This window comes from Hippichthys cyanospilos, chromosome 3, assembly GCF_059441005.1.
Source record: "Hippichthys cyanospilos isolate Australia breed blue-spotted pipefish chromosome 3, RoL_Hcya_1.0, whole genome shotgun sequence".
NCBI lineage: Eukaryota > Metazoa > Chordata > Actinopteri > Syngnathiformes > Syngnathidae > Hippichthys > Hippichthys cyanospilos.
In genome coordinates, this window is record NC_142371.1 from 29,896,665 (window position 1) to 29,922,632 (window position 25,968).

The 25,968-nt window shown below is 38.6% G+C and overlaps 1 protein-coding gene across 1 annotated transcript in view; it reads right to left on the minus strand.

Moving 5' to 3' along the window:
* Positions 1 to 4,749: 4,749 nt before the first annotated feature.
* Positions 4,750 to 25,968, minus strand: part of LOC148426779 (leucine--tRNA ligase, mitochondrial-like) — a 33,522-nt gene continuing 12,303 nt past the window's right edge. The window contains 14 exon segments of the mRNA XM_088411656.1: positions 4,750 to 5,495; positions 6,849 to 6,976; positions 8,681 to 8,853; positions 8,855 to 8,946; positions 9,726 to 9,895; positions 9,979 to 10,158; positions 10,771 to 10,874; positions 10,955 to 11,092; positions 15,349 to 15,447; positions 19,785 to 20,068; positions 20,176 to 20,291; positions 20,665 to 20,769; positions 21,650 to 21,809; positions 22,171 to 22,278. Coding sequence (XP_088267782.1) covers positions 5,316 to 5,495; positions 6,849 to 6,976; positions 8,681 to 8,853; positions 8,855 to 8,946; positions 9,726 to 9,895; positions 9,979 to 10,158; positions 10,771 to 10,874; positions 10,955 to 11,092; positions 15,349 to 15,447; positions 19,785 to 20,068; positions 20,176 to 20,291; positions 20,665 to 20,769; positions 21,650 to 21,809; positions 22,171 to 22,278 — 2,037 coding nt within the window. The 3' untranslated portion in view covers positions 4,750 to 5,315.

Genomic DNA, 25,968 nt, shown 5'->3' on the forward strand with positions numbered 1-25,968 from the left:
GGAACGGACCGCCGTAGTCCGGGTCCCCGATCGTCGACGTTGTACGTGTCAGCCTGAGCTCAGCCGGCGGACGGTTAGGACTCACTGGAAACAAGGAGCGCATTGTTTTTTAAAGGCACAGTGCTGCTTTTTAATTGTAACCGCAACCACTGCAGCAGTCATGCGGTCACAGTAAATATAACCGAGAAGCGTATAACATTCACATAAGTGCATAAACATCAACGACGCGACTTTTTGAGGCAGATTTAAAGGGACACTGTATAAGATTTACCCCGTCGGGAAAAAGGAATAAATTGATTATAAATTTCAAAAAGTTGCAAATAATTGCGTTCTTGACGACCAACAGTATGTTTAAAATATAATCGTAGGTCTAGTTATCGTTAAATTATATTTCATGGGGGGGGGTGTCACTTCTCCAGAGGCTACGAAGGTTTTTATAGCTACGGACAAATTGCAGCACATCCTGCTGTCCGCGATGAAACAATGTCAAATCTTACACAGTGTACAGTAAAGCCATTTTCTATTTGATGACTTTCGGACTTCCAGCCCTTTCAGCCACACACACACGTATAAACACTGTAAAAATAATTTACAGTTGTTGAAATTTTATTTATATTTATATATCTTTTTCTTTTGTTCAATAAAAAAGGACGTTTAGGAATATTTATACAGTTTTTATAGTAATAAAGATTAAAGATTATTGTAATAATCTTATTTATAGTCAGTCAGGGTGTCGAGTGTGCGTGTGTGTGTGTGTGTATGTGGGGGGGGGGTTCTTTCCTTGGCAAAATATAATTGAGAAGCACTGCATTAATTCTAAACGCTCTTAATCAGCAACATCCCATATATGGACTGTTTATGTATACGTACATGGGCAATAAAGTGGTTTTATGCTGCATTATAAAACGGCATTAAATTACATTTGGTGATACCTGCAGAAACCCTAATATAAACTCAGTACCAACTGAAGTGGTATCACGTACTTAAAAAAAATAGCATTATAAAAGAATGCAAAAACAATTTGTAACAGTTTTTTTTGCTTTGTTTTTTTTTGCAAAAATGTTATTTATAGGCAAACCGAAATAGTTGTGACACTTAAAAAACATTTTGATAACATATCAGTACATGTTACAGTACATACTACAGTACATATTCCTTGGTATTTCCCTCATAAAAAGTGCGTTTGGGGGCAATGATTTGTCACTGGGCAGCACATGGAGTTGTGGTTGGCATTTCTGCTTCACAGTTCCATGGTTTGAATTTTGGCTTCTATATGTCGAGTTTACATGTTCTCCACTCCAATACATGGGAGTCAAGTTAAGATTATAGGTATTATTTAAAATCAGTGGAGAGGTATAAGCAATGCCAAAAGCAGTAGGAATAAGGTCAGTTAAAATGTAACCGAAGTTCCTCGAGTTAATTTTCAAACGTTTCACTTCCATGATTTGACGGCAAAGCAACACCACAATCACTGTGCATGGGTGTGTTAGACTTGGTGGTTGAGGTGGGCTATTTACAGCCTCCTCTGTTATGGCTGAGTGATGTCACACACTCCAGCCTGTGACCCCTCTGCGTTGCATAGTGAACCTCATTGGTATATTAAGCCACCGTAATAGGCTTTAAATCCCAGATGATGTGACAAAGAGGTAGCGGGCTGTAGCTTTAATTAAAAACACAGCCTTTATAGGGCACCACATTCTTATAGGTTTGAGGGAAACAATCACTGTTATGCAACTTTGCCTTCAAGCAAGAAACATTCCTCCACATATGCTCGCCGCAGCACCTGTGGCTTGCAAATCTCCAGAAAAAGAAGTTTAAATGCAAATGTACGATACTCCTATTTGTCAAAAAGCTAATTATAGCTCATAAAACACACAGCCTCATACTTATAAGGACTATTTAAACTACTGACAGCATCAATATGCCTTATAAACATGCAAAATGTGATCAGAGTTCATTGACTGGAAAGACATTTTATATAGCAAATGTATTATCCATCCTTTATTTCCAATGTCTTCCTCCATGGGAAGACTTTTGTATCTCATCATGGACGATTCCCACTGTACATCTCAAGTATAAAGCAGAACTATAACCGAATGAGTCACTGAGGTAGGTTCAGTGATTCCAGTCGCCATGGCAACTGCAGAGCTGACATTAAAAGTATAAAATTGACTCTGGGGGCTTTCAGTGACAAAATCAATTATTATAGGAAATGATTTAAAAGGCTTGTTTTTAATGAACACAATATTATTCACATGTGTGTTGAGCTCATAGTGGGATATTTCCTGATGCCCATTAAAATAGCTGTGGCAATTTTAAAAGAAAATTGGACCGTCAACTTCTTGTTCAGGGTGGATAATTACACATTTATTACAAATGTTAGTGGACGTGAAGTGTAAAACGGAAAAAAAGTGGGATAAGCATTTTGGAACTATAAAAGTGAGAATGCCAAACGTGAAACAAAATACCGATCAGAAATGTACAGTAATTCACCGTTCGGTTTCAGTGTGAAAATGTGCAACTTCCAGTGGCAACGTCAATATTTTTAGCACTCTCACCTACTGCAGCATGACAGCACTTAATTAAACGAGAGGAACATGACAATACAAAACAGCACAAAACCGCATTGACGCTTTGCTTCCTCCCGCATACAATTCCTGGTGTCCCTTCCTGTTATTCTCCCCTGTCTGCTTTTCCCGTCACCTGATGCTAACAGATAAAGCTCGGGAATACGAGGAAAGGTTCTCAGGATCAGTGAGGAATGTTCAATTTCAGTTCCCCTCTGCATATTTCAAATTGTCTATGACTTCCTTCACAAAAACCAGACCTCTGTAACAAAACCTGCTGAGATGGCATGATTTGAACAGTCAAGAGCAGAGCTCTTGAATCATAAAAATAGAAGCACTTCCTCATTCAGAAGCTGATGGATAGCGTCTTTCTTTAGTTACATACTGCACAATGTAGTGTTTGTGCAGGAAAGGAATTGTGTGCACAATGCGCATTCAGGCTTACTCACTCAGCCAATTGAAAACAAGCTATTGGGAGTACACAGGGAAAAATGTTTGTGCTGCTGGTGCATGTTTTCTGCAAGGAAAATGCTAATGGCCGCAGACTAGCATAAGAGCACTGACACGATTGATGAGTGACATTAAAGACTTCCGAGCGACCTTTTGGAGGAGTCTAAAAGGCCTTGTGTCCTAAAGCCTCAGGCTGAAAGAAAAGAGTCAGATATCAAGCGCCTCTGATAAGGTAGAATTGCATGTGACTGAGCAGACGATGAGGTGAGAGGAGAGGGCTGACGTGGTCACGCTGTCGAGGGGAATCCGAGTTATGATTGGAATCTTAAGTGGTATTTGGGCTCTTGTGGGATAGTCTGGGCTAAACAAAAAGGGGTGAAGATCCATGTTGAAGTTCAAGGTATGTTTGGGGCAAAGTTGAGAAAAAAAAAAAAAAAACAACAACATCAAGCCATGATCCATTCTCATCACAAAATGTTGCCAACTTAATAGCCATTATTGCTTAGAACTATTGTCTGTATATTGTCTATGTAATACTTACATTAAAAAATATATATAAATACTCTTTTTGTATTATTTCAATGGTAATAGCTTGATCAAACACTGATTCGTTCATCAAGACAATCCGAAACTATTTTAAGCATTAGTTCCTGGAAAGTAAATTGCCGTATGCTGTATTCCGGTATGCCAAAGGCGCATTGCCACATTATAATTACGGATATCGCCAGATCAGATGACCCTTATAACCTTGAAGCCACTTAAATGGATATTCACCTCTTCATACTAATTACACAGGGCAATTGAAAAGTAACTCTCTATTTTAAGACTTACAATTTGTAGGAAGTTTTCTCCTTTTTTGTGTATGTTCCTAAATGTACGGCAATTAAATATATATGCCTATTGTCCTTGCAGATGATTTAGTTTGAAATTTGAAAGCCTAAAAAAGGGACTGGACATCTGACCCTAAAGGAATACAGTATGCCCAGCTTCTTCGACTGTCCTGTAGCGATGCGATTTGCATGACAATTCATGATCGCCTTAACATCAAAATGAAGAGGTCTTCTTTTAATGGTCCTCTAGAGTCTGTAAATTGAATAATGGGTCTCCAAACTTCGAAACATGCCGCTAGCTGGGCATGTTAGGGTCAGACACCCAGCCACTTATGTTGGCTTTCAAATTCCGAACAAAGTAATCGATCAGAATACAATAGCATACAATTTATTTACCATACACACAAAAAAATGAGAGTAACATTACACCATATAAATATATTTATTTATATTTCTTTTTTTTATTTAAAATAGGGAGTTGGTCTAACCACGCTGTATACAGTAACTTGTTCCGGAATTGTGTATGTTTCTTTAATGCTTGTAATAGCAATAGTAAAAGTGAAGATACCTTGCAATTTTGGTTCAGATTTGAAGAAAAATTACATAGCTGCACAAGATTTGATGAGTGGACCACATCTGACGTCCGGTCCTTGAGTTTACCAACTGTGCTGTACATGTACTTTTGTTGTAAAAATATTTATTTTATTATCAAATGTTCTTTCTCTGAATGGACAACAAAGTATGTTTATCCAAAACCTCAGTCAGCCTGGTATGGTATCAGTGCCGTTTTGCTTATTTTATTTATTTGAGGTGGGGCAGGGACTGAAATAAAACCAATCTTTGCTACTGACAATCTTCCTCTGGAGAGGTACGAAAAATGCAGCCACAGTTCTATTCGGATATAAGATCACTAATAGTTTTATTTAAGAAAAATGCTTTTTGTGCAGTTAAAATAACCCCTTTGTCTTGTTTCATAAATATTGTTCAATGTTTTACATTAACATTTGAACATTGGAGGTGTTTGCTGTTGGTTGTGGAAGTGGAAAAATGAGATTGGCAGGTAAAGCCAGACAAATTGTGATGGGTACACCGTACTGATTGTGTCATTGAAGCACATATTTAAATTTAAATGAGCAGCAAACTTAGTATAATTTAAAACTCCATTGTAGCCTATTTGTATCACTTACAGTAAACTGTTAAGCAAGAACAGCCATGATTCACATTCATCTGCAGAAAAAAAAAACATGATGTTGTTAAAGATAAAAAGCAAAGGTTAACGTACCGGTAATAACATGTAACGTAATGAAGTGCACGGCGGTACACAGCAGTATCTTTTACCTACCCTTGCCAGATAATGCACCATGATACATAGATATGAATATTTTTCCACTCCTAAGACTAGTTTTCAATGTATAACAGTCTTTTTTGTCCCCACCGCTAAACAGTCAAAAAAGAAGAAAGTCAAACGTCATCCTCTGACTAGGAAATTGATGAGGGCAGTCCGGGGGGAAAGAATGGCTCTCTTGATGTGCAGCCCTCTGAGAAGCGTCTGTCCTAGGGGGCTCTCCATGACCAGCTTCTGCACCTGATCCAAATCTCTGGACACCAGGATAGGCACCGTCACTGTCCCGCAAACTTTGTTGTTAATCTGGGGGTGAGAATTGGAGAGACAAATCAACCCCAAGACTCCCATCTAGAATTTCCAGCTAAGCTCATTCTTTGGCATACAAATAAAAGTTTCTCTTCCCACATGCGGTGGACCCTTCCAACCTGTAGTTAGTGGTATATAGAGGAAGTGTGTCCAATGTTGTAGGTTTCGAAGCAAGTGTACACAATGAGTGGGAACATCAAGACTTCCTGTGTGTGTTGCCGTCTTTGGAAGCATTCGTCTGCGTGCGCGTGCATCTTGGAGGCCATTCGAGCATGGCGTCCCAAAGTATGTGATTAGAGGACGCAAGCAGCGGATGAGGAAGCCCACAAGCGAGAGCTCTTGTGAGTCAAATCATCACCAGCCGCCACTATGGGCTCAATCAAATGTATTTATTGCGCACAGAAGCACACGGGGAGATCCAATTGAAGTAAACAACCATAACATATACACGTCAAAAAGTATTATTTTACAGTAAATTAGAAACCATCTGTTCAAACATTGAAAGTTGTCTGGCATTTTTTTTTCTTGTCCTAAAGTAGAAGCACCACCAGTCAGCTGAGAATGCATTTTAGTATCACATGTATGTGTGCGTGTGAGAAGGAAAGAGCATTTGTAATTTATCAAGAGAGACAAATCAAAAGTCAGATTAAATACCACTTTCATCTTTCGTCACTTTGAAAGTTGCGACCCTTTTGTAAGCCGAATCAAAATGTGAACATGAAAGCCCCTGCGTTTGTGTTTAAAACAGCTAATCCATGTAATTTATTTTGGGGAATATTATTTCATTATTTGAGATAATCTTTTGAAACCCAGAGGAGGTTTTTGCAGAAAGTGTCTTTGACAGAAAAAAAAAAAAAACACGGCTTCATAGAAAATGCCAAAATTCAAGGCCAAAAGCATTATTTGTGTCCATTTGGGAAAAAAAATAGCAAGTTGACAGGCAAAATCAGATGTAAAACATGCTTTTCCTTACTGATCTACTTGTCTATTTAGCTTCAAGTGTACTTGACATGCAGATGCATAAATGCGCACACTCTCAGACATGTACACACACAAGCTAATCATAGACTCTCTTTCAAATTACAGAGCGTGGATGTATTCATGGACTATGACTTTAACTTGGAAAGTTGAAGAGGTGGTGGATTAGAGGACAAATGTGTGTTCATGTGACATCAGCGTTGTATGTAAACAGAGTAACATATGCCAAAGAGAACCCCTTCATCTCACAATCATAAAGGACAATGAAGGGAGAGAAGGTTGGGCTGACATGCAAAATGAAAAATGTCTTGACCAATTCAAACCAGCCACATCAAGTTTGTCTGAGATGTGTGTCTGTCTGTGTGAGCCTACCCGCACAGAAATGTCCACAAACTCGGGGGTCTCCAAGTATTCAGGATCCACAGTAGGCCAGGACTGTGACAGGACGTCTCCACCCCGCTGGAGAATGCCGCTGATAGGGTTGTTCACCCGGCAAAGACCTGAAAGGCAGAACAATAACACTGTGATATCACCTAATCACATGATGGTCACGATTAAATCTCATTTGTTTTCATTTCATGAATGCAGGGTGTCATTGGATTAATTTACGATGATCCAATCGGATTTTTCAGGATTATGATGACACATATATTCTCCAGTCTGTAAACTGGTCAAGCTGAGCACCACTACTGTAGTACTAATGCTTAAACTGGATATCACAAATATCATACATAATTCATACTTTAACAGATTTCCTAACCATTCCCAGAGGGTAACTTGAGCGCCCAAAAATTGAGGCACAGCACACCTAAAATTTAAGAACAAAAAAAGACTTTAAAAAAAGTCAAGTTTTAAACAAGCTTGACAAGTTTCTCATCATACAGTAATTGGCTGAAATGTAATGTTTTAACAACAAAAATTAAGCTCTGCCACCATGCCTCAAAAATGGTTTGTTGATATTTGACAGAAAAAAATGCAGATTAATCCTCTTATTAATGTAAACATTTTTAATTAATAAAATAGCATTTGATTCCTTCAAATGCATTTCAATAGGCATCAATTTTATGCAGAGATTGACAATACAGGCCAGCCTGTTACCCACTCGCCGCAAATAGTAGAGCTCAACGGGAATTATATTGTTAGAAAAAATCCTTTGCATTTTACAGAATGCAATGGGTGACACAATTAATGAAGTTATAAGGGCATTAATCCTTGTCATATGTTTTGTTACTAGTAGTTGAATGGGTGTCATATTCAATACATGTATGCTTAATTTAAGATGTATTTTATTTATTTTTATATAACAAATTATGACTTAAATTTGCGTAAAGTAGTGACATCCAAGTCAAGTCTGTTACTAGACATCATAGCCTGCTTGTGTGCCCAAAACATTTTTTTTTAGATCACACAACAGCAGAAAAGATGACCATACTGCAGGGAACTGCTGTAAATTATATTTTCTAAATGTGTACAAAAATGGTGTGAATGTATGTGCGCTGTCCACAATGATAGGATGTTGTCCTTGAAAGGGAGGTGGAGACTGCCACGTGAGAACCAAAGATGACGCACGGTCTTCCTTCCAACTGTTTGTTTTGAACATGGGGCCAAGCGATCACAGCAAGGCTTTTGTTAGAAGCACTAAATGCATTTTAGGTAAACTCGGCAATAGTATCAAATATTTGACGACGGTTGGTTACATCATTCTTGGCCATGAACTGGTATTAAGAGATGGAGCAGTGACAACACTTCCTCTTACTGCATGATGTACTAACTCTCGTTTTGTGCCATGACAGGAAAAACATGTCCTATAAATGTCAAATCAAGATTATTTTGAATCCTGTCAATCTCTTCAACTAATTAGTATAGCAGTAATATATATATATATATATATATATATATATATATATATATATATATATATATATATATACACGTACATACTACATACATACATACATACATACATACACACACACACACACACATATTGACTAAGAAAAAAATGTTGGGTGATACTAATTTGTGGAGCTCCATATGCATGTGTGTTGGTTAATCATCAGGCTATTTACTGTTTTATTGAAATAATAAGCTTGTCTCTTTGGAGAAATGCTCTGTTCATGTTATTGTTCCCTTCTTAAGAGCCAACATCAAACTAGCAAAATGCTTTAATTATTTAGAGTCGGTATGATTGTGTATACACCCACCTGCCCAAAGTTCAGAAGCCAAGTGTGGTGCCATGGGTGCTGTCATCAGAATCAGCGCAGCCAGAGCCTCCTCAAACTCCACACTGTGCTGCACCACTCTCACATTAGCACTCTGGACACAAGCACACACAAAACGGTAGTTCGGGTGATGCTCACTGAACTCAGAAGTCAGTGCAATGTTCACTCACACTCAATGTATTGGAAAGTCCCATGAGACGAGAAATGGCCGCATTGAACAAGAAGCCTTCCGTAAAGTGAGATGTGACCTAAAATGAAAAATAACACCCATGGATAGATAAATAACAAATATGATGAACAGTTGATGACAATGTCAATAGTCAATGCTTTTCTGTTCCTGTTTTAAATTAGTCCCTTCATCAGGCATCCACTTGACGGAGGATTAGTGCTGCCGGTGAAGAGAACACAACATGCCCACAGGACGCACCTCCAAGCCTGTTATCACCAGCTGAGGACACTCAGCCGAGAGTCGCTCAATACAGTATTTCGCATCTTGGCCCGCAGGGAGGAGGTACCCCTTTGGGGAAGCATCTTAGAGAGGAAGAGGCTGATCACTGGGCTTTTTCCGAGGGGTGAATCAAAGCACAGCCTTGGCTTTGAGAGCTTAAGGCTAACAGGCCTGATGTCCTATAAAAGCTGCAGCCTTGGGGGGGGCGGAGAAAGAAAATCCAACCTGGCAGGAATGGACATCTATTTATAAAGTGTGGGAGCGACCGAGTAGGTTTTAAATCAATTTCTAGCCAGCCCTCCTCTGCCCCTGTGCTCTGGGGGTTTCGGTTCAGAATGGATGATCGGGCTGCACTGGCATTTTACGATTGGCATATTAATCTTGTCATAGCATGTTAGCATGATAACTCATATTGTGGTGGACTCAAAGTCAAAACAGGCAAAGGAATCAGTGAGTGAATCATTTCTCTTGGCAAAGTAGGGTGGACATGAATGCTGACGCTTTGAAACCAGGCTAGCTACTGACCCCTACTGGTGACAACGGTTGCAATAGCTCAATATCACACAATATCATCACTACCTCTTGAATTGCGTAATTCTTGTTCCCCCAGATCTTCTTTGACTCTGCCAGCTCGTTCTTTTTCAACAACGAAGCATTCGGGATGTCACCCAGTTCCCGAGTATCTCTTAGTTTGGTCACAAGCTGCCACAGTCTGGATTGCCAGCGCAACACTCCTGGAAGAGCATCCTCTGGGGTGGGATTAATTCCAAACCACGATTACATTCATTTGATACAAAACAGTTGAGCCTGAAAAAAAAATCTAACATCTCACTTTTAAGATTCCAAAGAATGTCCTGTTCAGGTGGTGCGGCATAAAGGATGTAGAGTCGAATTGTGTCCACACCGTACTGCTGCATCACCTCTTGGGGGTCCAGACCATTGTGTTTAGATTTGCTCATTTTCTCCCATGTCACCTCCACGCTTCCGCCTCCTAATGCAACTGGCTCTTTTCCTAACAGAGGCAGAAAGAGGAAAAAGGTCAGTGACAGCTTGGCTCGGCCGTTCCTCCCCTGGAGATATTACCTTCAATTACTTATCACACTGAGCTAAAAAAATTAAATCTTTTAGATATTTCAGGCAATTGCAACTCCATTGGACATTATGATGTATGCTCACACCGAGCCAAAGATCTCCATTTGCACACAAAATATTTGTTGGATATTAACTTGTTAATATACTGTATACCACAAACGTAGTTTGTAATTAACCACAAAAAGACGAATAATTTAATGAACTCAACAACTAATAAAAGAAAGAATAAAAGATGTGCAAACGCATTCTTCTAAGTATTGACACTGACTAAATTCTTGACAAGCAGATCTATTGAGAGTGCCGTTGCTGATATATAAGACCTTCCTTCTCTGTAAGGCACTATTGTGAGATTTTATCCTTGGACTTTAGAAATGATTCAAGCAATGAACATTGCACCAAACAACAACAACAAAGAAAAAATACTGCTATCACTGTATCTTTGCTGCCTGTAAGCTCATATCCGAGCAGCGTTTGTCTGAAAAGATTACATTTAAGTCATTTTCTCTATGTGCCAGATTCGTTCCACATGTACCTGTGAAGTCTACTTCTTCTTTCTTTAGATACTGGCCACTGTCTGCTCGTCGGAAAGTCTGCCCTTTAATCAGACCCTGGACAAGTAGCTTTTTGAAAGGCTCCCTGTAAAAAAACATTGATGAGGCATTCATGTTCTGACAAATTTTGTGCAGACCAACGGCGCTAACATCAAGGAAGCTTACCTGTGCGCCACAAGCCCCTGGTCTTTGCAGAAGTGACAGAGGAAGCGTGCGTAGTACAAATGCATGACGGCATGCTCCTTTCCTCCAATGTACACATCCACAGGTAGCCAGTGATCCGCTAGGGGGCGCTCAAAAGGCCTAAAAAGGATGATCAGATTCAGAGATACGGGTAAAAAAAAAAATCTTTGTGGATATTACAATCAAGCCAGTTGCATAAGGTACATAAGCAGCATGAAATTTGGAGATGGAGATATCTAAATGTTAAGGATGAGACCAGACACAAATCCCACAAGACGAGATGTCTCATGAGATTGAGTCCACAATGACAGGACAAGATTTTTGAAAAATGTGAAATATCATGCCTAACAACTTTTACAGTTTTCCAAATGTTGTCGTTTTACAAAGCAGACAACAACAAAATCAACACTCTTATGTGCAAATGTAAATACAAAAGAAGAGCCAAGCTCATTTTTTCAACTACAGCTAAGCTACATTATTTCATAATACTGAATAGGTTAACAAACTGCATACAGCTCTTGTTAGCTGCAGTGTAGGGCCTATTATTTATTTATTCATTTATTTATTCCTGCACACTTTTGTCTTATCTGCAAATATTGTGATTTTACAAATCTTCAACTGGAAAACAAAAATATTGCCACAGGTGATTCGAACATAATCAGAGCATTTTGTTTGTATACTGTATATAAAATTAAAATTAAATTGTTGGGAAAAAAATCTAAACACAGAAAACCAAATAACACATTGTCATTTGATTATGAATGACCAACCTTTTTCATAATCAACATTATTTTTTACAGTTGAATATATACTGAGACTGTAAATATATCTCTCAGGGTACATTTTGATCGAGACAAAATCACAAAAGAAGCATAGGACACTCATTTGAGTCAGTTTGTTCAAAAGTGATCAGTTCAAACGGCAATTGTCTGCATTAAAGTGCTCAGTCATTTTATTCTATAAAGTGCCTTTGAAAACGAATCTGATTGCTTTCACCAGAATATATAGCACTTGAGCACTGCTAGCTAGCAGCTAATTTTTGTTAAAGGCTGCGCGAAATGCTGGCAATAGGTACCAGACAATAAAACACCCAGAATTGATGATTGAATATGATTTCAGAACAACATTGTGTTATTTTTATGGAGTCGCGAATTAGGACTCTCTCAACCGCAATAGTTTATGCAGTAATAGTCAGCCATTGTCGCGACATGCCTAACGGAAAAACTTCAAAATAAAAGCTGTGTCAAAATACACACTATCATGCCTATATTCGGTGAGGTAATATTAACTTTTAAAGTCTCACGCAGTGTGTTATACTGCCAGACTAACAGGCAGTGCATTCTCCAGTGTAGTCCATTACAAAAAAAAAAAATCTCATGTTCTAGAGACATTCCAATCTCGCAAGAGCTTGTTGCACGAGATCTTATCCCATCCCTAATAAATGTAGCCATGTTATTTATTCTTGTCAGAGAAACTTCTATCTAACATGAAGTTGCTGTTTGCTTCTGCGCACTATTTCGAAGACTATTTGAAATACACTCTGGTATATAGACTGTGACATTTAATCATTACGGTCATACTTAAAGTGTCTAAACTGCATTAAAAACATTTTAATCTCTAACTTTCTGCTTTCTGTGTGCTGATTAGATCCATTTTGATGTATCGAGATTTTTGTGCTTGGGAGTTGTTGGGGGTTGAAAAACATAGGCCAATCAGACCCTAGAGTGGACACTGACTGGCTGTGTTTAGCCTAGCCTGATAGACTCCTGTTGTGGGTGGGAAGGGAAGTCCAGGAAAAGAAGGAAAATGTGACAATGGAAAAGCATATGAGTTGTTGTTGAAACACTTGGAAATGTAACTGTTAAAATGCTCCAGATGGCACTTTTGATAAAGGTACGGTGATATTTAATTCTTTGTAAGAAGGAGTTATCACAGAAGTTTAGCCTACAACATAAATGCAAAGCACCCAGCTGCGATTTGCAGATACAGCTAATGAGCAACACAGACGCAATGTAGCGAGCGATAGCAAAGCTCTTTCCCAAACTACACTCGAAAACACACTGCGTTTCAGCAAGTTTGCGATGGACAGAATGGACATTTTTTTTAAAAAAACAGCACCATTCCTTCTGATGTTTGCAGCCAAAACTTGGGACAAAAATCTCAAATATAGAAGGTAAATGGTTCAATGGTGTTAAAGTCGGTTAAAAAATGGCAGAAGCCAATTTTTGCTGTTGCCTATCTTTTGACCTGCCACAAAAAAAACTTCTACGTTGAAGTTTTAGGTGGAATTAAAGAGTATTATTAATTAATCGATTAATTACATATTTTAAAGCCTTCCATTTTTTATTTCTTGATGGTACGAGGTACATCACAGTGACTTTTTTTTTCCACAGTTAGAGAAGTTGAGTTAACGCTATTCTAAAAATAACCTTACGATCATGATTTTGTGCTATTAAAATTGTAATAATATCATTGTTGTCATGTTAGGTTATCAATTACGGCACATCATCAAAAAACATTCTTTTTTTTTTTTCCTCCCATGGTCAGCTGACCAAAGCATTGTAAACTATGCTATTGACTATGACATTGATTTGATACAAAGAAACCTTTGTGAATGCTAAATATGCTAAAAACACATGAATTGGGAAGGAGGCAAATATTTTTTCACAGCACTGTACACTCTTTCAAAATACGTATCCATCAATGGAAAATTGTTTTTCATCCTAGCTTTGATGACTCTTCCACCACCCTTCTTAATAGAAAAAAGTAGTTGTGGAGAACAATATGAGATGATGGTGCAGGTGAGGTCTGCATGTGGCCAGCTTTCCAGGTTGGTCAGCAGAGCGCTATCTCCAGCATGTGTCACACATGGTTCTGGTAATTACCCTCCTCCACACCTCTCTGCCTCTCGTCTCTGGCGACTGGTGTCTGGTGATAATTGAACCATGGGATGAAGTTATGAACTCGCAAAGGCTGAAAATAATTTGGCCTGTGAGTTGGCATTAGGCCAACGCTCAACTAATACATCACAACACACACTTCTATTTCCTCCCTTCTCCTGCTTGCTTCTCTCAGCATGCCCGGCGTCCTACTTTTCATCACTTCCGTGCACATAAGACTCAGCAGGCCACGGCAATACACAAATAGTGTAATTGCTTTTTCTGTTGTGCCATAATCTGTGCTGCGAAAAAAAAAAAAAGTGATGGGATGGGATGGGATAGGAAGTCCCCCGCACACTCTTTTTAAAGCAGCTTTAACGCTCGATGAAGAAGCTGGGGAAAAAAATCTGTTTTGTTAAGCTTAGGGTATCACCAACATCCCAGCAAGTGGCAACCAGTGCTTCATAATCCCTATGGACATGGAGTTTGACTCTCTATGGATCTGTGTGAGCATGCATATGTGTGTTGAGTTTGAATGCAGATGTGTGTGTGTGTAAGTGGGTGGGGGAATATTCACACAAGCTATAATATGCATGCTTGAAATAGCTAAGTGGGAGAGTGGGTGATATTAGACAATCATGTGTGTCAGGATACTCTCATGTGCATATAATTATTTTAGATGTCCCTGCATACTTTTTTTTTTTAAATAAATGATCCCCTACTGTGATATACCGGTAATCAAAGATGTCTATCATTACATCTGAGCCCATGGGGAACATATGCATTGAACTATACAATTATTATTGAGATTGAAGTAGTGTACAAATGCAATGAATCTCACTACTGATTTTAAAAAGGGGTAACTTTTAACGTTCAACACAACAATCCAAAGTGGGGCATTCATCATGTGGAGTTTTACTGAAGCAGTGGTGGATATTTAATTATAAAACCAAGTGATAGTTGAAGAAGTTTTTTCCCCCATTCATAACTATTACCCTTTTAACTCTTTGACAATACTTAGGGGCACATACATGCAGATAAGCCGCTCTGGACAATAAGCCGCAGGGCTCAAATCACGAGGTCGCGGCTTATACAGTAGTCCGAAAAGTACGGTATATTTAAAAGATTCTGTTGGTCATTAAGAACACAACAGGGCTAATTGGGATCAGGCCAGTGTGCAGAGCAAATATCTACGTATAATTCCCAATAATTGTTTTTGAGATATCATGATTTTACCTGTCTGGAGTGTTGGAGGAAAGGTTTTCATCCATGCGGCCCCTGAACCGAAATGAATTTGACACCACTGGTCTAGCGGGATGCATTAAAAATCTGTGTGATCATTTGTATCTTCATTGAATAATTTTGACATAAGTGGCGACTGCCATGTGAAAAGTATCTTAAAAACTGTGACAAGTGAAACAAAAATGCACTTTGACATTCATTCAGGAGTAGGCAATAAAAGAATACTGTCAGGTCACAGGAGAAGACTGTCCATACCTGTCTGTGTTATGAGGGTCGAGGTAACGAAAGTAATACCAGGCTGAGTCTACAAATGTGTCCATGGTGTCAGTCTCCCTTTTTGCTGGGCCATTACATCTGAAACAAAAGCCACAAAAAGTTGCACAGCATCAATATTAAGAAATTCAACAAATAGTCATCCCTTGTTTGTATGCCTACAGAAATGGCATCTGTAGGGGATATTTATATCTGATAGTTGCGCAAGTGTGACAGTGCTTCCATCTGGCAGTGGAGGTCAAGCCTCTGTAGACAAGCACAGTTGAAAGCAAACTGGCATGAAACATTGGTACCATGCCCTGACAAGCAAGCTGTGCTAACAGGGGAATGATCACGTATTTGTGTTGGAAATGTCACCTTGTGCCCCGTTTTACCCAAGCCAAACCGTATTTGCTTCGTGATGTGAATCTAAAATGAACATTTTGCCAGAGAAAGGGAGAAGATTTAAAAAGAGACAGGAAAACAGTTGCATCACCCTGTTTACATTCATTTCAATCAGGAAGTGGAACAGTGAAGTCATCTGCTTACCACTTCATAATGAGTCTCGGTAGAATTTAAAAATCTCCCAGACTGCGCAAAAAAAAATAAATAAAAGCATACACAAACAGATGCAGCAGCTCTTAGTTTTCTTCATGTATTTTCCTGGATGATATGTCTAGTCTTGATTCTTTGATTTTTGTTCAACATTTTACTCAAACAAATTCACTTGTGTCACACAAATGCAAAAACCCTCAGCCATCCACCACATAACAAGGCAGTGGTGGTGAAATAAGACCATGACGTTGCCTAGCAACAATAGTAAGGCGTAACAAGGTTAAGATTTGGGAACCAGGTGTTATTCGCGAAAATAAAGAGAGAGAAGCCATGCCAAGGCTATCATCATCAAATAAAAAAAAAAAATAGGGACAGACGCAAAGACATAAGAAAAGTTTTGCGAGTGTAGCAGATTTGGCACATATTTCCCCTCCCACCAGCCTAGATAATCAGAGGCCAGAATGTGGTGACTGGACAGACAGCTGGTACAGACTTCTAAAGCCTAGATGACACACAATAGTGATCCTGCTTCACGCCACAAAAAAAAAAAATTCGAGCTGATTTAGTTCATCCATCCATCCATCCATTTTCCAGAGCCGCTATCTTCACAAGGATGAAATTCAGTCCACAGGAAAAGGAATCCTTTGTCAAATGTACAAAGAGTGGTGTGTTTTATTTATAACTTAGTTGAAGGAAAAGACTCACAGTCAAAATGTTTGAAAACAGACAAAGACAGCGAGTGAGCACCCCGCTGGACTGTGAGTCTCCATCTGTTCAATCCTCATCTGTCAAAGTGTGACCAACGGTTTACCTGGGAATTTGTGTCACAACAAAAACAGCTTCTGGCCAAGCTAAGCCGAGCCAGAGTTCAGTTAGCAGAGCTGCAGATAGTTCACGACGGAATGAGCGCACAGGATATGACTTCCTCAAGGACAGATGAAGTTCCATCCCAGCCGCCCAGCTCTCATCACTGCGTTCTTCTGCTTTAATTGGACATACTCGACAAGTGAAGGGAACAAATTTCCACCGGCACTGAACAACAGCAGGGAGATGGAGAGTGAGACGATAACGGCGTCTTCGCGATTACGCCCATCAATCAATTCTGATGGGAGGAATTCTTGTGGCTGTGTGGAAGTGTGCTAACACAATCTGATGACTTGTGCCATCTACAAGTGAGTGAACCATTGTTGTTAATCAATAAGGTGCCAGGGTGGTGATTAGTTTTATTGAGCTACAAACTCCCATCTCAGCGGCATCAGTGTATTTGCAATTTTGTGTTTTTCAAACATGGAATTCACTCACAGCCAATAGGTGCGCTCACACATGTAAAATTTCACTCAGGGCCTTTTGGTTGCATTAGGTAAACGACATCATTATGATCGTCTCGTGCGTCTCTTATCTTAGACACACTTTATTACAAAGCCCAATCAGAAACAAACACATAATGATTGCGCAATTTGTAGGCTTCCACTTGAAGCTTCATCTGCGCATAAGGGAGCCGCTACTCCTCACATTATCAGGAGAAAATACAGCAACTTTTTCCTTTTCCCATTCTGCAAACAAAATCATGGACACTCTCACTTTCCGCAAGGTTCCATCAAAAGCAAGTAACATTCTCCATCTACCCTTTCCGCCTTCAATTTGCAACATGACACATTTGAGCAAAGCCACTGCATTCGATAATGTGATTCTACTCAAACGGGTTGTGGTTATTCAAAGGCTGCTTGTTTTGCTATCTTGCCTGCTTGAACGTCAGCAAGGTCTGGAGAGTCTTGATCTGACTCTCTGAAAAGACTTCAAGGGTGAGAAACCGCTGTGAAGCTTAAACAGGTAGCAGCAATTAAAAAATACTGACAGCTACAATATACATACATATATATTTTTTTTTTTCTGGTAGATCTTTCCCATTTGGTGCACATCCTATTGCCATTCTAATAAGAGCTTGTCAAAAATCAAATAATTATCTTACATGTTCAATACCATCAGCAAAGTCAATATTTTGTAATTCGCAACTTAGTGCTTTTCATGAGCTTCTATAAACTGCTTAACTGCAACATATGTGGAAACTCAATCCCAGAATGTAAAAAAATAGCCTCATTCATTCAGTCCTAAAGAATAAGTCTTTTTGCTAGGGGTTGGCCCCCCAGAAAAAATAAACAAATTCCCATAAGAACTGGAATTCTTGTTTACTACAATTTAAAGAGATTTAAAATGTCCCCAAATCGATATTAAATTTAAAAAGAAATCGATCTGCTTCCTGTCGGCTCCTGTACAACATCGTAGGCATGCAGTGCCATGACGTCACTATGCAGCCAGTTCTGGAAAGTCAAGCCAAAGCAGCAGAAACACAAAAAACACACAAAAACAAACAATGGAGGAATATCAACTGCTATGTGCTCATTGATTGAGCTAACCAGGAACAAATAATCATGCACAATAGAAAACAAATGCAGTAGAACTCCTCTACAACTAAATCATGTTTGCTACCGGAATTTTCACAACAGGGGACTTTTCACTATTGTAAATCCATGTCTTGGACGTAAACATAAAAAAGGTGGTGTGCTGTCTAAAATCTGAAATGAAATCGCCAAATCTACAATAAGCATTCATTTTCATACTTACATCAATTTCTTACATGATGTCTTTAACTTTGCTTCATCCATCTTTCATCTTTATTACTTTTATTCTGTCTTCAAGTGTCAAGCTTCAAGTGTCTTCACGTCTGCAAGCTCCATGTGACTCCACGTGTCAAAATGACGTTCTTTCAGCGACCAATCCCCTCCCCGTGGAGTCCACACGGGCCAGAATTTCCGCAATGCGTGTCTTCCAGAATTTTTTTTATGAGCGGAAAACATGGCAGACGAACTATTGCTTATGGAAGTTTGCCGGAACAAACACCTTTATGATTCGTCTGAAAAAGAATACCGTAATCTAAATACCGTAAACAACTCCTGGCGAGCACCACGTTGGGGAGAGATGAGGGGTCTACTGAAAAACATTTGGAAGAATTTTGATGGTTTGATAATAATTATATAATAATTAGGGAACAAAAGTAATCAATGTAAGTCCTATAGCAATTAATTATTGTATGTACAAAGATACTCAATTACTTTAGATACAAGATTATTATAGAAATTAATTACTTTAGGTTACTCATGTAATAAAATAACTTCAGTAAATCAACTACTTTATTGCTTAATTGCCTAAAGTAAATGACTACTTAACTACTTTATTAGATTCATTTAGTGATACATTTGTGAAGTCAATTGTGGACACATTTAGCCAAACACTTGGGGGAAAAAAGTGACAGAAAAAAAAAAATCAAGAAATGCTAGGAATTGAATGTCCTTAGATTATTAGAAAACATAAAAAAACATCTTTAGGACTGAATGAGTTAATAAACAAAGAATAAACCTTAAATGAAGCAATGAGGTGCAAACTTGATTTGACATACCTACAGTACGATTGCATGAAATACTACACTGGCTGCAAATGTCTGTGCGCATAATTATTTAAGCAAAATGTTTTTTTTACATATCTTTGAGAGCAATTAGCTGTCTTTGCATAAATAACTCGCATCTACTATCATTTAATGAGTTAGTTAATTGTGAGCAGTGCACCTTGCAGCTGGAGAACTTGACCTCCGTGTTGCTCAAAAACACATTACGTTAGCAAGCAATGATCTCAGCTAATGAGCTACAGCTGACTAGCAGAGGTGGCCGTTTACATTACTTATTGCATCTATTACAACCAACGCATCGCATTTGCATGCTCCAGTCTGTGGTCACACTGCACTGTTCAAAATAAAACTAGACTCTGTTTTCCCCCAAATTATCAGATTTAATAAATGCATAATTATAATAATGGATCCAAAAAAATCTTACCGTGGACATTTGCAATTGACCCAATCATGGGCAGCCTCCAGAGGCGACCCCCCCTTTCCAGTGAGGGACGGCAGCTTTGGCAAGGTTACTGGTAAATCCTCCTCGGGGACAGTAACTGTACCACAAGACCCACAATGCACAACAGGAATGGGTGTGCCCCAGTAACGCTGTCTTGATATCAACCAGTCCCTGAGTTTTGAGCTGGTCAGGTGGCCCCCCACTTTCAGCTCCCTGGCCTGCTGGGTAATGGACTCAAAAGCATGTTTCCTGGTGAGTCCTGAGAACTGTGATATACACATAAAGGAAGGAGGAGAAAGATTACGTTGATATTGTTTGTGTACGTGGCAGAGCGATAAAATGAAAATGGCATCATTACTGAGCTTGTCATCACCTTATCAGAATTAATGACAATTCCAGTCCCATCTTCATGGCTCTTGAGAACATTGATCCATGTTAAATTCAGCGTTTTGGCCACAGACAAATGCTCTTCACTACAGTCCGGTAAGGCTAGTAAACACAGGTGCAGCGGAACACATGAAAAATAAAGACACCACAAAGGCATGCTTGCACAAAGGCAAACAGTGAGTACAGTTCTCTTGAGAATGCCCGACAAGGCTCCCTGCGTTTAATGTTAAGTATTACTGTGACGCGACTAATTGTTAGCAATCCCTTGGAGTCCATCGCCACATGAGACAAACAACCCCTAGCCCATGGACTCATATGCAACCCGCGATACTGGATACAACAAACATGCACTTTTATTATGTTGAGAAAAATCGCTTTTAATGGCAAACTATGGCTGAATTTATTGTTTTTTGCATTTACCTACATATTAACAAAATAAAAATTTTAGTTGAATGTACAATCGTAGCAAACTTACCAACCACAGTGTCTAGATAGCCATCAAATGCCTCTTTCTGAGATATGACCAGAGGAACCTCGTGACCGGTGAACAGGTTGACAGCTGTGACTCCTGTCAAGGAGTCTGCAAATAAGAGGGCAAGAGCTGAAAACATAGCAACTTTGCTTTCCCTGACGGCTAATTAGCACTTTCAATCAAAAGAGTTTTCTGAGGGAATCCAATCATAAACCTACAAGTTTAATTTTTTTTTTCAGATATATAAAGTAAATGTCAAGAAATAAGAATTTGAAATAAGCACATTATGTGACCTTATTCCTCAGTTCGACAGTAATCGCAAGCACGCCAATGGCACTTTTTAACAGTTTGGCAAAGGAGAATTTTGTCGGTGTCTAAAAAATTGTACAGAAATCATAAATAAGGAATCGGAACTTATATACACTCATTTTTACTCACATTCAACTGTACTAAATTATTACGAAAATAAAAAATATATGTTTTTAGTTTTGGGGGGGTTGTGCATGGAGGGGTTGATAACTCAATCGTTCAATAGAATAAACAATTGGATAATCAATTTTAAAGAGATACTGACAACCTTAATTGTATGTCTTCATTTTGTTACGTTTCATATGAATGCGCTTTGTTATTAGTGATGCAACTTGCTAGCAGATGAGCCAAAAATAAAACAGATGAGGTTGCACAATCTTCTGGAGTTGCTGAATAAAATACACCTAGAGACACCATGACAAATTTAGTTTCACAATTTGGTAAATCAAGACTGTAAGACTGTATGACTGGAACAGGTAAATAGTAAAAGAAAAAAAAATCTCAGATTTCATCATTGAAGAAGGTTGAGAACCACTTTTCTACCGGATGCTAAGAGAACCCAGTTGCCAACTGCCAAGGGCCTTATGTATTCAGAGTTATAAATAACATCTACATTTACATAAGCCCACCCCAAAAAAAAACAACAAAATGGCTAAGTACTGTTTACACTTATGCGCACCTCTGCCTGGTTGCAAGGATTTCTCCAGCACAGAGCGGACCGAGCTGCTTCCATGCAGCAGTCTGTGGGAGGGCAGGATGGCCAGGTACGCAGCACCAAACACCGCCTCCGGGGAAGAGGTGTATGCAGACAGCCGCTCTCCTGTCTCTTCTCCACTCACCTGGGAAATGAGAGGACATCAACATGTAAACATCCATCCTTTTTTTTAATTAGCCGAATTTAACAAGGGGTCGGTGTGACGTTTGATTACAGTATAGTAATCTAATTGTTTAAACAAGAGCTACAAGACTTGTTAACATTTAGTATTAACACGTCATTTCAATACTTCCTGAGTCTTGATAAAAATACAAGAAAGCAGGGCATCACACAATCTTAAAAACAGCAAGCAGCAGGTTAGTTAGAAAGAGATGAAACAGCATGGCTGAAGAGGACAAGCACAGAGAAGTGCTTCGTGAAAAAAAGGTCAAGAGTTCCAAAGGAAGCAAGAATGATGAATGAATAAATAACAAGCAGAGACCCACCTTGAGTTTGAAATCAAAATAGCAGCCAGTGCACTCTCCAATCCAATTTGCCTGCATGGCTTTGACCCCGTACCACTCTGGAAGGTCTGACAAGCTGTCCAGAAGAGGCTGGGGTGGAAAGTAAAAAATAAAAAAACAACAAGAAAGAAGAAACAGACCGTGAGACACAGTTAGATGCAACATTACTGTTTTGCAAATGCTCACGAGAGATTTGTGTACCAAACAACCGTTAGCTTTCAAAAAGATCAACCTGTTTCACTCGACTTTTTCTGACCTGGCTGTAAAATACAAAGCAGAACAAGCAGTTTATTCTGCATGATGAAAAGAAAGGAACCTATGCATATAAACCAAGTCGGAGTCAAAATGTCACAGCTGGGCAAAGGCCTGTGTTGTTATACCCCTCTATTTTCCTTTCAGGCTGTCATAATCTATTAACCACAAGCACTCGAACTGTGCCACTCACCATTCATTTCCACAACGATATTAAAATGTGAAACCATACACAATGGCTGTGGTCATCATTTTCATGATAGCAGGACAAAAACTAAAACCGGAAATTATATCAGGGTCTGGGAAAAGAAGCAGGGGAAAAAACATGTGTGCTACAGAACTGTGATGGGCAAGGGCTGTCTCCATGGCAACAAATAAAAGCTTCAAGTAGTGCTGGTTATTGGGTCTTGAAAGTGTATTGCGATATATTGCGATACAGCAAAGATGTATTGCGATACATATCGCGATATATTGGACAATGTTTCTATGGCATATAAATTAAAATGACTGACAAAAAATGAAGGAAATAATTAGACAAATACTATTCATTGTTTTTCAGACGCCACACATCATTGACATCTCTGAGCACCCATTAAACATGTTTTCATTTTAAACATGCTGTCCACTGTGTCCATTATGTCCCCAGAAGTTGGGAATACGCTTTTAGATGCCATTCATGTGGCAGGAATACACAGGTAGCACTTTGCCACAAGTTCCAGCACAGGATATTGGTGACAGTGGTCTTCAACCGTAAAATGAAACAGATCTGTGATGTCACTCGCGTTGGTGAAAAAAATATGACAAAAACCAAGAAGAAATCTATTGCGATTGATCAAATACGGTTAAAATTCAACATATGGTCGTTTCTGTACAGTTTTTCCCCTTTATAACACAAATATTACTTAGCATATAAAAGAATACAAAACAAAACAACAACAAAAAATCTTGAAATCTCAAAATTCCCCATTTGAATTAAACGCAACTTGAGATTCTACCGCTCGTTAATATGACTGCTCGGATATTATTGCACTTCTCGGGAACATATTCAACAGCTTACTTCAGACAACTTGAATGAAGGAATTGTTATCTTTGTATCATAAATATTATTGTTGTTTGTTCTGTGGCCGTAGACAGGGGACACGGGTGAAGTCTCTCTCCAGGACTGGAGTTGCCCTCCGGCATAGACGGCCCTCACACGCTGGCTCGAATTGAAGCCCGCAGCCGACAAAATGGGCAGGGTCCACATTAGCTGTCACTTTTATTGCATTTAGATACAACACAGCAATCTACCGGTGTGCAACAACTTTCTCTCCTTCGCACACACACACACACACACACACACACACACACACACACACACGCACACACGCACACACACGCACACTCTCTCTCTCTCTCTCTGTCGCTCGACCAATGTCTCGCTTTCCAGTCACACCATACAAGCAACACTATTGTAAAATTTAATGTGGTGGTTTTGAAGCACTTGGAATGATTTATATGTAAAACATGATTCATAATTTGACAAAAAAAAAAAATCATGATACAAAAGCCATTCTGGAGTGGACTGATATAAAAACTGAAATATTACAAAAATAAGGCGTTTCAAAACCGATACGAGATATATTGGAAAATGAATGTCGTAGTACAATATGTGTATTGCGTCACTTCGTATTGCAATATAACGCTAATATCACCCAACCCTAGCTTCAAGACAAGCACCATACAAAAAGAAAAGCAAAGCCTGTGTAAGTTTAAGTAAGGAAACAGTACAAAAGATGTGTCACCTGATTAAGGTTTTGATTCATCAATTTTTTTTAACAATTTGCACACATTCATTTATCTAATCGTGTCAGGTAGAATGAAATAAGGGTGATAGTAGTCCTAATACTACTATATAACTATATTATAGCCTATACAGTATGAAAGTATTCAGCCAGTACAGGGCGACATGGCCAAAAAAATAGAATACAAACATTTTGTCCAGTCTTTTGTGTCTTTTGTTCATCTTGCAACTTTAAATTGAGTAATAATGTGAACAAATATTTATTTTAAGGTTTTATGTGTTAAAAAATAAATTTTGTGCAAACTGTTGACGACAGTAATAAAAACTGATTTTAAATCAGTTTTGGAGCAAACCGTAACAATCATAGTTTGACCAAAAATTAACTTGTCGTTGCTTGTGTATTCCTTGTTTAAATGCCACAAATAAGTAGTCAGTGACTATTCCAACAAATCTTGTTAACCAGAGGTTCTCAAATGGCGCTATGTGTACCCCTAAAGGTACATGTAGGTACTTCATCTGGTATGAGAGTTTTTAACGAGATTTCTGCTGGTATCAGCAAACCCAATTTAACGCTAATGCCATGACAGGAACAGAATGTTTACTTTTTCTTTTCAAATTAATAGAAAAGTAATTGGAACATGACACAAATCATTGCTGGATTGTGTTGGAATGATTCGTTTGCAAATTATTGTATGTCTTCAATTTGTTACGTTTTATACGGATGCACATTGTCATTAGTGACATTGAAAAGCCAGAAATAAAACAGATGTTACACAAACCATCCAGTTGAAGTTGCTGAATAATATAAATATAATAATATGATGACAAATGTTGTTTCAAACATTAATCAATTGCTCATGGATGGCACATCTCTGTTTAAGGTCTGTTAAAAAAAAAAAAAAAAAAACTTTTGACAGGGGTACATAATTTTTAAAAATGGTTTAGAATCACTATTGTAAACAGCCATCTAGCAATTCCACAACTTGTGCAAAACCTTGATTTCAATTTTTTACACATTTTGAAATAATTAAATATAAAAATGTCAAATTAATTGAATTAAGTTCATCGCCAGCCTTAATTTAAACCATAAATACATTAGACTGAGAAAATGTGAACATGTGACATGTTACTACAAACAGACTGGGGTTCACTGTTAGTGAAGTAAAAAACAAAAAAAACACCTCGATGGGCAACTTAGTAGCATATCCAAGCAATCAGAGAACGATACGGTCATATGATATTATACAATCAGAGAGATGCCCTTTCCTCGTCACTATGCAAAAGAGAGAAATAAAGGAAAGTAACAGTGTTTGTACTGTACATCATGACATTTCAGCATGTGAGTGGCCTAGGCCATGACATCAGAGCGATCTAATTCCTCATTCAGTAAGATCTTTGCTGGCTACGGCACCGCAGCAGGGCAGAATAATTGATTCAACATAATATTCTAGTTGAAAGAAAAAACAGTACAGTATTATGGAAGTGAAGAACATTTTTTCTTGCGTTTGTGTAAAACCTGCAAATGATGTGTATCTAACTGCAATATGTAGGAGCAGAAGATTAAAATTGTGATTTTTGATAAGACCATAGCATTGTTAACTGACCTTTATTGCGCTCAGGCACCCATGTTATATTTGAAAAAATTCACAGCACACCAAACAAAAATGTCACTGAAAATATGATGAACACTATATACTTTATATACAACACATGCCTACTGATGATCACACCTCGATTTTGTACTC